Source organism: Zonotrichia albicollis, chromosome 2 (assembly GCF_047830755.1).
Source record: "Zonotrichia albicollis isolate bZonAlb1 chromosome 2, bZonAlb1.hap1, whole genome shotgun sequence".
Taxonomy (NCBI): Eukaryota; Metazoa; Chordata; class Aves; order Passeriformes; family Passerellidae; genus Zonotrichia; species Zonotrichia albicollis.
This window is the reverse complement of record NC_133820.1, coordinates 88,885,816-88,901,361: the sequence shown is the minus strand read 5'-3', so window position 1 is coordinate 88,901,361 and position 15,546 is coordinate 88,885,816. Positions and strand designations below refer to the sequence as shown.

General features: G+C 45.4%; 2 protein-coding genes across 7 annotated transcripts in view; one reads left to right on the top strand and one right to left on the bottom strand.

Annotated features, from left to right (window-relative positions):
- Positions 1 to 6,450, bottom strand: part of DNAJC3 (DnaJ heat shock protein family (Hsp40) member C3) — a 29,443-nt gene extending 22,993 nt beyond the window's left edge. The window contains exons 1-2 of the mRNA XM_005495576.4: positions 6,223 to 6,450; positions 312 to 422 (exon numbers count right to left, since the gene is read on the bottom strand). Of these exons, the coding sequence (XP_005495633.1) occupies positions 312 to 422; positions 6,223 to 6,304 (193 nt within the window). The 5' untranslated portion in view covers positions 6,305 to 6,450. The remainder of the gene's footprint in view (positions 1 to 311; positions 423 to 6,222) is intronic.
- Positions 6,451 to 12,101: 5,651 nt separating this feature from the next.
- Positions 12,102 to 15,546, top strand: part of DZIP1 (DAZ interacting zinc finger protein 1) — a 42,227-nt gene continuing 38,782 nt past the window's right edge. For 4 of the 6 annotated variants that reach the window (XR_012579099.1, XM_074535624.1, XM_014273138.3 and 1 more), the window contains exons 1-3: positions 12,102 to 12,238; positions 14,037 to 14,108; positions 15,429 to 15,498. Coding sequence is in view for 5 of the 6 variants with exons in the window: in XM_074535624.1 (XP_074391725.1) it covers positions 15,496 to 15,498 (3 nt within the window). In the remaining variant the exon portion in view is untranslated. Of the gene's footprint in view, positions 12,239 to 14,036; positions 15,499 to 15,546 lie in introns of all 6 variants that reach the window. The other 2 variants (XM_074535622.1, XM_074535623.1) reach the window with 2 other exon arrangements.

Here is a 15,546-nt window from a genome sequence, read left to right as displayed (position 1 = left end):
GGGAATATCTCATCAAATAACATCAGAGTCAATTATAATTCCTTTCATGCAGCTAGCTTCTAGAACAACAGTGACTGAAGTGTTTATGTATCGTGTAGTTAATTTAACAGTTTTCTTTTATGAAAACCAAAGCACAAATATTCTACTGCATCTCTGCTGGCTTCTGTCCAAACTGCTGTATAAAGATATCCCAAATTGTGTGATTCATGGAATGCAATTTGCAAGAAAGCAGGATATTTCATGAAGCAAAGAGTGGGAAGAACCCACCCAAAGGTACTTCAGTACAAGAGTCACCTCGCTGAGATACATACCTATGGCCGCATGAAAGTGAGACAAAGCATCTGCCAGCTGCCCAGCAGCCAATAACTTCTTCCCCATTTCAAGTTGTTTTTCTACTTCTGCATTTATTCCACACTCAGCTCCTTAAAGAAAAACAGAAAGATGAAGGTTCTGAATGAACAGTTTGATTACAGCAAACACATACAGTGATAATACAATACATGGAACAAACCATTATTGACAGAGGCAGAAGTCACATCCTCCTGCACTTCAGGTATCTCAGAGGTCTTTTCCAACCTAAGGGATTCTGAGACTCTGTAAAGCACCCTGCAGTCTAATAACCTCATAGCATGTCCCAACTAGAATGTGTCAAAGCACAAAAGACATTGCTTTGCACCCCACTGTGACAAGGCACCAAATACACACCCACACATTCAGTAACATACTCTGACTTTCAATTCCAGAAGGATCTGGAAAGGACTCGTAACACACACATGCAGCAAATACACACAGGTTCTAAGTTAAAATTCATGACCCTGATGGTAACTTCATACTTAACTGAGAACTGTTTGGCTATTAGAGATTGGCTTCTCATCTACTACACTTGTCTCATCTTTGCAATTTCCAGGGCAAACTTCTACAGGACTGCAAGTTTAGACAAACAATTAAAATTCTCAATCCTTTTTCCTTTAACCAGTAGCATGAAAACCATACTCAACTAGTAAGTCTTTCAAGTGCCAGTTTGAGTCTAAAGCTAATAAATTGCTGCTGCTCAACGAACAGGGAAAGACTATTGAGAAGAAATGAGCAGCCAAGTGCAGGTACGTGCTGTACGTACATCAACTCAGCAGCAGCTTTTCCCTTTGTCCTGCTTCCTGCAGTCTTCAGATCAGGGCAGAATTTCACTACAAATTACCCACCAGCTTATGACTATTAAAAAACTTCCACACTAGAAAAAATTTCATTTATTAAGAGGATACCCTATGCCTAGATTTAAACAAGGCAACATATTGAAATCCTGGATAAGCACATTATATAAAAACCCAATGATTTATAACTTATTTCACTCAGGTTTTGCACTGAGCTGATTCAGATACGCACTTTAAATACAAAAATGCAGCAGCATTCCAGAGTTTTTTAGAATCCAAATAAAAATGTTACAGTACAGCTGATTGAAGTATATTCAAACTTCTCACAATGAAAGGTGGTTAAACCACAATGTATTTGTAATGAACAAACAGCAATTTCTTACCACCAAATCATCACGATTTTAGATGTAGGAGCTCTCAACACCTGGGACCTTAATTTATTTTTTCCTTTCTACCCCATGATACAGCTCATAATTCTTTTAATTCCACATTACAAGAAAATCCTTGAGCTGTCTCTACTAAAATGAACAAAATCCCCTCTACATACGCTAGAGAAAGTTCTATCTGCTAAAAGACTGACAATAAGTCAGCATGCTGGATTCAAGGGCTCAACTCAATTATTTGTTTTAGAACAATGACAGAAAGCAAATTTTTTTTAATTAATGGAAATTACTTTCATGAAGTCCCAAATTTCCAGTGAATACTTTTTGTTAAAGTAGATGGAGTTAAAACTGCCTACATGATCAGTAATGATTATTTGAGGATCTTACTAAATGATTCATTTTAAAGTCAATTCTAGGCATATAAAAAATGTATTCCCATTTTATGTGTCCAATTTGCAGCAAAAAAGGACATTCTTCCATGCCCATTTCCCTTCACTAGCTGAAAGCTCCAATCATCAAGTAGTCCAGTGTCCTTTAAAATGACAAAGCAAGTATATGAAACACAATGAAACAATTAAGAACTGAAAAAAAGCCTCACCAAAAATTCCCCTGGCTTTGGAAGCATGCTAGCAGTAAAGCAGGTATAAAACTATAAATAGACTGAAGTATTTAACATGACCTAATACCAACTAAAAACTCTTAAATTTCATCCCTCCTGTTTCCCCCCACACAAACACCTGAAATCTTTCAAAACTTGTCAGTTGGGAGTGGTAGCCTAGAATTGGGCCATAAATTGCTCTTTGATGAACCTTCCATCTACCCAAATATGGCATTCAATTCCCACAGTCTCAAGCATCCTTGTTTTACATTCAGTCACATCAGGATAGCTCCAAGAACACATTTTTCCACATTAAGATGTACCTACCCAATTTAGTGTCTTTCAAACATGCTGTCTACAGTACAGTTTTACAGTTACATAATACCTTAGGTGGAAGAGCCATCTTTTTCCTTGAAAATAATGAAGACAATTACTCAAACAAATGAGAAAGGTGCCCACTGATAGCAAACAAGTAATAAAAGCAGGAGCAACATGGATAAATAAAGAAGCAAACTGCGAAGTCCTCTAGATTCCCTGTAAAATACATTAAACTATACATTAAACCTCAGCTCTGCAAGTTGCTGAACATCCTAAACTGGTGCCTGAATCTCCAGGAGCAGCCTGCATCATCAGCCTAACCACGATGAGAAGTGACATTTACCGTAACTTCTCAGGAACACTCTGCACTGACCCAATGCTTGAGCTGTTTATTCACAGAAATCTATGCTTATTCATTTTCTGGCTGTAGGCAAACAATTGCTCTCAATAAAGCAGCCCACAGGAGACATCTGAAAACTGATAACATAAGCACAGGAGTCCAAGGACTCAAATTTTCTGCAACCTATTTGGGAACCTATGCACTCTTTGGTCTGGGAATGAGCCTAAGAAGTAAAGTTCAGCTGGAGCATTAAAAAAAACACCAAACCCCACCCCACAGAGCTCCTTACAGCAGATACACATTGGTGAGCTGGATAATACAGGCCCAGTTGAAGAAGCCCTGCATGCTCCACCAAGAAACTAAATTTACCCAAGAGATATGCAAGCTTACAATTTATTTTTAAAAACTTCCATGTATTATAATTTGAATATAATTTCTAAAGACTGCCTAAATGTTAAATATTCACCCTGGGCCTCAAACAACCACGCACATGAGCTGTTAAATCAAGTCAAATATTCTGGATAAATTCAGAGCCTGGAGTCCTCGCAAGTCTGGGGCTAGAGTCTAAGAGTAAAAAAAAAAGGAAAAAAAAAACCAAAACAACACAAAGAAACCAAACAAACACAAACCCCCAGACTATTTCCATATAATTGGTACTAACCCTGACAATTGTTCAAGGGACAACAATCAGAAGGTGCAGGGAAGACAAGCAGGTGCAGCTAACCTGTTTTTCCAGTTAAATACACTCACTTCAAATAAATTATAACTTCCTGGCACGATTTTTGTTTTATTAGGGTAATTGGTGCTAATATGTAGGCACCTAAGTCTACAGACTTGAACTACATCCCTGTATAATCGGTCCCATCCACATTGCAAAGAACTCAGGAAAGCCCTGCAACCTGAGAACAGCTTAAAAATGTTGCATTTGTCTACACATTCCTGTCTTTCCCCTGTAGAATTTCCACCTACTTTTTCCTAAATCTTGTTCCCAAGCTGAGTAACAAGATTATGAAAATAAACAGAATTAGTTCCTGCTGTGTACCAAAGGTGGTTGTTTCAACGATAAAGCAGCAGCATTCATGTCATAAAGGTTTAGATGAATGCAGTTAAGATTAATTTTTTATAAGAAACTTAATGATTGCCTTATCTTGTCAGGAGAGTCTGCTTTTGCAACATTTTTGTTATCAGAATGACCCTGAATCGCAAGTTTGCTGTTATTTTCCAACAGCTTGGTTATTGCTTTAGGTGCATTTGCTAACATGATTTTCAAGAATTACACTGAGCTGAGTAAGATACAAGCAAGCACCAAGAGTTTCAGAAGCCACATTTCTGAGGTTTACAAGGAGCCTCAGAGCATACAGTAGAGATATGTGCAACTTCCACCCATCAAGTTTTCACTCCCTCCGTTTGCAAAGGAAGTTGGTAAACACAGCAAAGACCGGCAGACAAGAAAAGCCTCACCCTCAAGCAGCCTTTGTATTTGGGGCCAAGGAAAAAAAAACCAAAAAGCTCCCAAACTTTGGGGGAAAAAACGTGAGTGGAGAAAAAGAAACACTTAATGCTTGTGGCCTGACAGTAACTAACTGGGCTCTGTATACTCAGATCCCATTTACTCTTCCCCATATTACATTTCCTTTCTCCTGCTACTAGTGAGGAAAGGGGGGAAATGAACAACACTCCTTTATTCCTCCTCAGCCACCTCTTTTTGTTTCTTCACAGCAGTGAAGAATGAATCTTCCCAAAAGAGGATCTGTGCCAAATTCATCACAAATTGAGGTGAAGAGGAGGAATCAAAAACGTTTTTACTAAGTGTATTTACCAGCCAGATATAAATAGTATTCATTGCTATCAACTGTGAGATACAAAATTAATACAGAATGACTCTTCCAGATTCATGAATCAGATGACAAAAGGCAGACTTCTATTATCAAGACATCAAGATACAAATTTAAATGTGACTATGACATCTTTTGAGCTCAAATACCAGTAATATATGTGAGGGTAAAAATATCTAGATACTTAAATAACATAACCCCCACAAAAAATTCTTTAACTACACATTCCGAAAAATTAATTCCCAAATGAAAAAGTTAGTGAATTCAGTAATTAAGATCCAGTACTACCATTTCTCAGTTTATTACTGTACTCTACATCTTTATTAACTGAAGTTAAGACAATGTCCCTCAAATTAGGAAATGTGCTAAGCCCAAATAGCCATTAAACCACACACTTGAAATAGGCTGGCAGCTCTAAATTAAGAATCCTCAGCAGGAGCACCACATTCTAAGGGGGAGGAAAACAGTATACTCTGACAAAAGTTACTATTTGTCTTCTAACAACACTAGAATGCATATTTAAAAAAAAAAAAAAAAAGGCAACTTGACACCACAGTGCGTGGCCTAATGCAGGGTGTCTTTCCCACAGTATGTTCCTGCTGCCACCTGACCAGCTGCACTATTTAGTGTACCAACTGAATTTTTAATGTTAACCTATATCTTCTTCCTTAAGCCCATAGCCTTTTTCTGATTACTGACAGCTTCAGTTCCACTTCCATCTGCCGCTGGTAGGTAAAGAATGCCCCTCAGGTGAAACCCTGACTGTAAGCACCATTCTATAGCAGAGTTAGGAAATTAACAGCAGCCTGTGAATAGAAGTCTGGCTACACAGGTGTTGCTGGCAGGATACTATGAAAGTAAATAAGCTACACAAAGCACAGATAAGCTGAACTTCAAATACTAATGGCGAGAGGTGGAGGAAAAAAAAACAAAACCAACAAAAAACCAACAGAAACCATAACAACAAAACAAAACCAGAACCAATTCAACGCAACCATCAAAGCCTCAGCGAAGCTCTAAGTGTGGTACTAACATTGGCTGCGGCTGAGAAGAGCAACTGGAAAAGCCTTTGAACTTCGGAACTACACGAAATCCACACGGGAGTGGGACATTCACGGCTAACACAGAAGGCCACTGCTGTCCCCCAGCTGCACTCGAGGACACCAGGGCACCCGAGGCCTGGCAGCGGCGGGCGGCAGCCTCAGCCCGTCCGGGAGCAGGCTGGGCAGCGCCCACACAGCGAGCCGCCCCCAAGCACCCCGCCAGGATCTCCCACTAACCCCGACAGGTCACGGCAGCGGCCGTGCCCTCGTTCCGCACCCCTCGGCACAGCCCCGAGAGATGAGCTGGCAGCGCCGTACCTCCCTCCTCACACCCCTGCCCGAAAGATGTCCCCCCTCAAGACGACACGGGCCCGGGAAGCCGGCGGGGGGGTGTGGAGTGTGCGCCCCGCCGCCATGGCGGACACCGCGCAGCCCCGGCAGGAGGGACGGAGGAAGGGAGACCAGCCACCGCCACCACGGCCGAGGGCCCGACCCCGACGGGCCGCTGCACAGCCCCCCTTGCAACGCAGCCCCACAGGGACCTCGGCCCGGCTCACCCTGGTACTGCAGATCGAGGAGCACGAGCAGGAAAGGCAGCGCGGAGCCCAGGCGCCCGGCCGAGGCAGCGGGGGACACCATCTCCTCCTCCGTCACCGCCCCCGGTCCCGACAGTGGCGGCTCCGGGCCGGGCCCAACCGAGCGGCGGCTCCAGCTCCTCCGGGCAGGGTCGTGGGCGACGCTGATTGGCCGCGCCGCGCGCGCCCGCCCCTGCCTGGCGCCCGCCGTCGGGCGTGAGGGAGCGGCGCGAGCGCGCCCGCCCTGGCGCGTCGGCCCCGCCCGGGTGCGGCGCCTCACCCAACATGGCGGCGCGGTCGGCAGGGGCCCTCAGCAGAGATGGCGGCCGCCCGGCCGCCCGCTGAAAGGCGCACGGGGCATGTGCCTGGCTGCGTCTGCATTTCATCACCTGTCTCTTTGCCCTCTCCTGCCCTGCTCGTCTTGACATCCCTTGAGTGAAAAATAGTTAACGATTTGCCCAGAGAATTACAGAGACTGAAAGTCGGATTGGGAAATACAGCCTTGCCTTATCACAGAAGCACGGAATTTCCTGAGTTAGGATCCATCAGGGTCATTGAGTCCAACTCCTGGCCCTCCACAGGGCATCCCAGGAATCACACCATGTACCTGAGAGAGTTTTCCAAACACCTCTTAAGCTCTGTCAGGCTGGTGCTGTGAGCACTGCCCTGGGGAGCTGTTCCAGGGCCCAAACACCCTCTGGGGGCAGAACCTTTTTCTAATATCCAACCCAAACTTCCCCTGACACAGCTCCAGGCCATTCCCTCAGTCCTGTCACTGGTCACCATAGTGAAGAGATCAGTGTCTGCCTCTTCTCTTCCCCTCATGAGGAAGTTGTAACTGCAATGGGGTCTCCCTTCAGTTTCCTCCTGGCTGAAAACACCAAGTGACCTCAGGTGCTCCTCATGTGGCTTCCCCTCCAGGCTCTTCATCCTCATGGCCCTCCTTTGGACACCCTCTAACAGCTTCATGTGTTTCTTATATTGTTGCACTCAAAACTGCACACAATATTCGAGGTGAGGCCATACCTCTGCAGAGTGGGACAATCACCTCCCTATATTGCAAAGCAATATAGCTGAAATATAAAAACTCTTTAAAATGGATTTATCAAAATTAGGCTGGTTTCACAAACAAGTTCCTTCAGAATTCTTGAGTTTGGCATGATAGGGTGGATGAGAAAGACTATACTAATGTTCAATGTGCTGGAAAGACGGAAAGCTAAGGAATTTCTCCTGAGCTGCTGCTGGTGATATATAGTAACATCAGAGGGCGGCAATTAGCAAGGAATGACTTTTGAAGCTACTCATTGCTTCAGAGACAGTGAACTGAATAAAGTGACATTTGGTGGAGACAGTTACATCTGTGGAGGACCCAGCTTTGCTTAGTGAAACAACTGATAGAATTTCATTAATTATCTCAATTCAAAACCACCCTAACAAAAATTTCCTGATCTAGGAATATAAAAGCAATATAGCAGACTGAACTGAGCAGACAATCACTGTTACAATATAGAAGTAATATAGAGAGTGTTGTGTTGTATGCACAATCTAGTACGAACATAAAGGAGTAGGTGAGAGAGGATGATAACACAGAGATAGTAATCTCAGGACTTGTACCTCGTTTTTGTTCTCACCTATGTACATCCCTGTCAGAAACTTAGCTGTGATGGAGCTAAATGAAATGGTAGTGTACATCTGCTTAACATGGGATTCCTGTTCATGTAGGCTCATCTTTTGGGAATTTCACATTTGGATTGGTGTTCACAGGAGAGAGCTGTGGGGAAATTCCTTTATCTGGGTTCCTTAACAGTTAATGGAAACAGAAAGGCTCCTACAACCCACAGTTCAGCACAAGAACTTAATTTACATGCTGTAAACTTGCACTTGGAAAAGCTGATCTTTGTCACTGGACTTGAAAGCAAGTGTGAGTGTCCAGTCCAGTCTTGTCTAGGGCAAGGGAGTAAAATATTAAATTTAGCACAATATGCCCTTATTAAAACATGTATTTTTTTAGGGCATAGAATATGTTTCAATTAAAATGCTACTCTGACAATCAATACCATTTGCTTCAAATATTGAGATACTGTTATTTTTCTGAAATAAATTATTCTATTTTGAAAATATATGAAAAATGTTAACCTTGAACTCTTCCCGTTTCTTGATTGAAGCAATTTCTGAAGTTCAGTCTATTGGCATAACTAGTTTTGATTTCCCTGAAACTGGTTTTGGTTTACGTATCATTAATTACGTATGTTTTTCCCAGCTCAACTCCAAATTTCAAACCTCTGTGATACCAGGAAGCTATTTTGTTTCTCTTGAATGTCTCTGATTTTATAAACTGTGAAAAATACCATTGACAAAGTGCTGCGCCATCACTGAAGGTGTTTGTTCTTACTTTATGTCTGCCAAAACACCGAACAAAGCTTGCACTTCCAAGCACTTTAACCAGAATTTAGCGCATGTATGTGTGCAGCCTTACCTCTGCCTCCTCCAGCAGACACCTCCATACTCTTCCTTCCTAAGTGGATGTTTCCATCTCTCAAGACATTCATTCAAGCCACTGGCAACAGAACACCCCTCATTTTACAAGTTCTTGTATTTTACAAGTTCATGTATGCCATTGGTCTGTGATGCCATCTAGCATCCTCTTTTACCCACCCAACTGCAGGCTGCTATAGCCACATCAGTGAAAAAGTGCAATGTAGTTGTTAGAAAAGCAACAAATATCTAATGTATACCATTAAAAATTCATCTAGAGGTAGTTAAGTGTTAAAATCCAAGTACTTGCTTGTGTGACCTTTCTGTTGCTGCAATTGCATCAATGGTTTCAGTGTCTTTGCAGACATTTCTCTATAGTTAATTCCCTCCGAGTTTGGAAGAAAGGAAGATAAATGAGCTGGCCATCTCAATAAAATCCAGCTAGACTTGTTATGTAAAGAGAAACTTTCAAGAGAAACTGTTTTATTGAAGATAAAAAAGATTTAATTTGAAAAGAGTCTGAAGCACCTAAACTTGAAAATAAAATTTATTAAACTACATAGAGCATCATCTATTCAAACTACTTAATAGTGGCTGGTGGCATTTGTTGGATTGAAGGAAGTGACACAAAGGGGTCAGGAGAGTGGTTCATTCTACCTTTCTTTTAAATATTTTGTTTTCCTGTGATAAAAATACATAGATTATTTCCTGAGGTAAACTGAGCGGTGGAAAGTTTGAACAAATGGAAGTATTATAGATATTTGTCACGGTTTAACCCCAGCCAGCAACTAAGCTCACTTGAAAATTGAAAAATGAGCTGTGGTGGGAACTGTCAGGAAGGAAAAGATTAAATAAAGTAAGAATCTGGCTAGACTCATTGTTATACTTGCACCATTCTGGTGAAGTCAGCTTTCCACCAGAGTTAATGATTACTTGTATGCGTCACTCTGAGAACGCTGTAGGAGAGAGGCTGCTGAAGAGTGTATTTCTCAGTTCCCAAAACAGTTTGTCCACTGCCCTCTCAAATTAAACCATCTTGTACTACATGTGTAGTCCTCCTCCAAAGTACAAAGTAGACAAATAACTTTTTCACCTAACACATTGCATTGGTGCTCTGGGGGCACTGCCAGGCCTGGCTGTCCCTGCCCAGCCTCCCTCAGTGCCCAGTACCTCTGCTACTCAGGCCATTTCCCAAACAGCCATTGCCCAGATGTCATCCTATTTCACCCCACAATCAGAATATTCTCCTTTTTCTGCTCTCCAGTTGCTCTCCAGGTGCTCCTCTATGAGCTTCACAAATACCTTGCAATGCTCTTGGTCCTCTCCTAGTAAATCCACACATGTTTTAGGAGAGTACTTTTGTCACCAAAAGGTATATAAAGGTAGAACTCAGCACTAATGTGGGTTAAAGAATACCCACCCTTGCCAAGTGAGGCTGTACCACTTACAGCAAATAATTAAAGATTAATCAAGCTCTGGAACAAATCAAGAGTAAAAGAATGAAAGGGTGAGAACCACCCCTTCAGCATAAAAATCTTGGTTATAGCTCTCATCCAAGGTCTGCTTGTATATTTTGTATTAAACAGATACTAGAATAAGCAACCAAAATCCACATTTCTGCACACTTCATATACCTCTCCCCTCATCAATTGAAGTGCATTTCCAGCATTTTTTCACACAATTAGAATTTACTTTGATATAAAAACAACATTCATAGCAAGAGACATCTTTAAAAGGCATGCTGAACAGACTGTGGTGTTGTCATTAGGGCATTCTAAGGGCATGGGGTATAAAATTTCTTGGGCACCCAAGGGTCTGCACTTGTTCCTCTTGCTTTCTGAGTGCTACAACTATTCACATAAAGTGCTCACCAACTTGTATTGCATATTTGCCTCCAGGCCTGACCCATAGAGGCTGTGACTGTCACACTGCAGGTTTTCAAAGTCCTCTCTTAATTAAGCTTTACCACACTAAAGCCTTCATAAAGCATCTTCTTCTGGCAATGCCTGCTTTAGTAGCCCAACAGATGCATATCTGCAGAAGCAAAAGTCATTAGTACTGAGGACTGCATGTCCATATTTGATATATGTTCAGGTTTTCCTTCAGACTAGCCTGATCCTCTGGATTGAACACCCATGAGTGACTGAAGCATGCTGAGGTACCCTTGGAGCTTCAAAAACGGAAGCACCTGAATGATTACCTCTTTTCTTAAAGCTGGTGTTTGCAGTATATGTGCCCACATCTACACTGCCGCAACAGAATTTCATAGTTCCGAAAAGTAAATTGGTGTCTCAGTAAGTCTGTACTTTGGAAAACACAGTGGTGTATCCCATGCCAAATGGAATTCCTAAATAAAGATTAGGTGTTGTAAATGTCTAATGATTACTTCCATCACTGAATTTGCCAGCATAAGTTATATTAAATACAAACTGTTTGAAATTTTCCTTGTGGCCACAAAGGCTCCACAGCATTTATAATGGAAAAACACAATTCAAAACCCTTACAGAGAAGAGGAATCAAATCAGAAGGGTTTGAGGTAATCTGTAGCTGTTGGAATTATTCTATCTGCATGATACAATACATATTTTCATTGAAAATAACAACTTCACCTGACATTACTTCGTTTAAGATATCTGCAGGAAAGCATACTCCCAGCCTTATCCTGGTACTGGAACATGGTGTTTTCCTGTAAACGTCAGAAAACTCCTCACCTCCTCCCGTTGGAGATTATCACTACGCTCTCGGTCCCTCGGGCTTCCCTCCAGCTCGGCAGGCAGGCGAGTCTCTGCAGCCCCACAAACCCCTTTCCAGCTCAGTGAGCAGGCAGGATGCTGCACATCCCGAGACCCCGCTCCAGCTCGGTGAGCAGATGGGATCCTGCAGCTCCTCAAGACCTCCCATCCATCTCGGTGGGCAGGCGGGCTCCTGCAACCCTAAACCCCGCATCCATCTCGGTGGGCAGACGGGCTCCTGCAGCCCTAAACCCCGCATCCATCTCGGTGGGCAGGCGGGCTCCTGCCCCCGCCCCACCGCTGCCCTGCCGCACCGCGCCGGCGGGGACTCCCCATCGCGCCAAGAAGTTCGCTGCTCCACACGTTTAAACGTGTCGTGTTCGGCGACTGCGTGGCAAAACGTGCCTTGAATTTCCAAAGGCAGCCTTTCCAAAGCTTGTTGTAACTTCCTTTGCATTTTACAAAAAGGGAGAGAAAAGGCTGCTTCTCGGTCGGAGAAGCTCGGGACCGGATCAAGACAAAGGACATCCCGCCTGGGCATCAACATCTGCCGGGCAGGTTCTCAAGGAGCGAGAGTCGGCGAGCAGCGGGGGAGCCCTCGCCCGCCTCGGCCGCCGACCCCTCCGCAGCCGCCACCCGCGGGCGGTCTCGGGGCAGCGGGGCCGGCGCGGGACGGGCCCGGCGGAGGCCGGGGGGCACCGCCGGTAACGGCCGGGGCGGGAGCGGCCGCAGCCCCGCCGCCCCTCCGCGCCCTGCGGCGCCCGCCGAGACCCGCGGAGCTGCAGCCGGAGGTGAGCGCAGGGGTGTTCCTTTCTGCCCCCACCCCGGGCGCAGGAGGGTGGCGGCAGGCAGAGTCCGGCGGGGCCTCTCCCCTGGGGCAGGCGGGAGGGAGCGGCGAGGCGGCCGCGCTCCGGAGCGGAGCCGGAGGGTTTGGCAGGCAGATGGAGCCCGGCTCGGGGCCTCCCGCAGGCCCGGCCGTGCTCGGCCGCCTCCCGAAGCGCCGGGTTTGGGCCTGGCCCGCGGACACCGCCGCGGGGAAGCGCCGCTTTCCCCCCGTGCCGCCCGTCCCGGAGAGGAGGGGGGCCGGGGGAGCAAGCGGTGCCAGCCTTGACCGAGGAGGCCTCGGGGGTGGGTGATGACCCTAAATTCCTCATGGGCACAGCTCCCAGAATAGAGTAAATCCGGCAGAAAGAAAAGGGGAAAAAGACCACAAAGTACTGCCTCCGTCTGTCCGTACTTCTTCTGTCTCCATCGAGATGCCTGAGCGGCTTGTGACTCCTTTATAAGTTCGTGGTGCCCCTCCCATCCCTGGCAGTGTTCAGGGCCGGGTTAGATGGGGCTCCGAGTGACGTGGTCTACTAGAAGGTGACCTTGCCCATGGCAGCTGGTTGGAACTAGATGGTCTTTAAGGTGCATTCCAACAAAGACCATTATATGATGGATAGATGATGTACCACTGTATGGTCACATTCAGTTAAAGCAGGTTTGGTTGGAGCAGCATGCTCCAAATCTGTATGGATATTCCTGACTAGAAACATTGGTTGACGAGAATAAGCTGTCCTCAGGTGTGGTTTCCTTTGCTGGCTTTAAATAGTGTTTGGTTATTTTTTTCTAATTAAGCCCATGCATCTGTCAATGAAAGGCCCATATTTAATGTGTGCTTTTTCAGGCTTCTTCTGCTTGACACACAAAGTGGTAGCTTTCAAATTCACATGGTTTTTATGTAAAGAAATTTCTCTTATGTCAAATACATGAAGCACATATTGGGCTTAGATCTTTGAGAGTTAGATTTCATTATGTGTAATATGGCAGAGTTATATGTGATATACATCAAAAAAAGTTAAATAGATTTCTTTGAAGATTTGCTGGCGACTCTGTTCATGGAAAAGGAGGTGGCAAAAATGTCATTCTTGCAGGAGACTGCAATGTTGCAAACAGCACACAGTACCTTTTCTAAATTAAAAAGAAGTGGCCTGGTAAGTGATGGAAGAATCTAAATGGAATTGAATCTTGGGTGTAAGTGTGACCAGTAGGCTTAAGGTTCAAGGTCCAAAAAGCAACCTACATAGAAATCTACATAAAACTAAGAGCTTGTAATTTGTGAGGGTGTTTGTGTTGGTGCATGTAGCAACATTACTGATATTTTTGTGGAAGTAGTTCTATATTGTGATTACTGGTAGACATGTTACTGTTTATATTGGAGAGGGTGATGTGATGAGAGGTGAGGTTCATTACAAGTTCCTAGGAGGCAGATGGAGGGAAATACTAAGAGGGAGTATGAACGATGTGGAGGAGCTGAGAGAGGACAGAGGAGGCCTAACATGATTAGGATCTACATGGTCTGTGAGAAGAAGGTGAAGGAGCTGGGCTTATTTAGTGTGGTGAAGAGAAGGAAAAGGGGCCCTCTAATAGTGGCCTACAGTTACTTGAACAATTGGGGTAAAAAATATTCAAACCAATTTTTAATCTTGGAAAAAGCAGATACTCAGCAAGACATTAAGAAAAATGTTTTCATCAGGAGGAGAGCACAGACATGCAACAGGTTGTACAGGGAGGTCATGGATTGTCTGTTCATCTTAAATGCCACAGGTGATGTGAACTAGTGTGTGGCAGAAATTTGGACTGGATGATGATCACCAGAGGTCCCTTGAGAACATCTCTGTGAGTCTATAATGCATCATGTAGAGGAATCTATGGAATTGAGTGTATGATAAGATATATATTGTGTGGCTGTTCTTGGAGAGGTATGTATCTAGGAATGACCAAGAGGATGAGAAACTATGTGTGGAAGGTACTGAAAAGTTAGGGAGGTACAAATGTGGAACATGGCAGTAAGACAGATGTAGCTAGGGGACTGAAATATTAAGAAATGGTAACAGGAAGAGCAGGCTTTTGGAGAAGAGTGGAATAGATTAATTTTGTATGATGGAGGAGAAGGATGCTGCTGCTTAGAAATAGTGTTGAAGCAACTGAGCAGGAGCAAGGGAAACACCAAACTGGGGAGCACTGGAGATTGAGGTGGGGAGAGGCAGAAGTTGTTGGTTGTGTTGAAGAAAAGTATTTGTGCCTGGATAGTAAAGTAGGTGATCTGTGCGAGGCATGAGGTGCTTCACGGGGCTGAAGTGTTTGGGCTCAGTAAAATGAGACAGGAATGACAGATGTGGTGAGGTTATGGGGCTGTGTGGTTGCAGGAGTGAGTCTGGTGTGTGCTGATACCAGGCAAGGTGTGTTGATTTGATGAGTGACGAGAGCACATGGAAGCGGCCTGCCAGTTGTGACTGTGTTAAGGTGAGGAAGGTGTTTGCAAGCAGCTGACAGGTGTGTGGGCATTGGGAGGGGTACGGAGTTGCACTGGAGAGATTGCATGGAGCTACCCGCTGAGGCACATGAGGGTGCAGCAGCATGAAGATGTACAGAGAAACGACATACGTATGAATGCTTATGGTGGGGAGGTGACAGATATTATCACATCTGGGAGACAGTTGAGTAGCCGTGGCTGGAGAAGGGCACAGGACAGCACAGGAGTAGAGGACTGCGAAGGGCTGGAGTCAGGAGAAGCTTGGAGGAGGCACAGGATAGGGAGGCACGTTGGTGCAGTGAACGTGCAAGCAGGGTGGCATGTACAGACTTCTAAGAAGTGAAAGGAATGTGGAGCGAGAAAGCGTGTGCTGTGTAGCTGTGTCAAGGATGCAAAAACATAAGAGCGGAGCCGAGGACACGTTTGTTGATGCGAGTAGCGTGTGAAGATGGTAAAGGATGCGCTGCGTGCGGGGCAGCGGGAGCACCGGGACCCGCGGGACAGAGCTCCCTAGCGCGGCGCTGCCAGGAGGCTGCGGAGGCGTCGCGGGAGGAGGATGCCGGGAGGGAGAAGGACGGGATTTGTGCTGAGCACGGAGCCGAAGGAAGGGCCGTGGGGCGGGGAGCGGCGGGGCGGGCGGGAGGCGGCACAGCCCGGCGTCACTGTCGCCTCCCGTCGCGCAGGCCGGGGCTGCTATAGCGACGCGGAGGACGCCGGCGCGGAGCGGAGCCGCAGGGACGGAGCCCGGGCATGGTGAGCGCCAGGACGGGCGGGCGGGCGGGGCGGGGAGCGCCGGCCGGG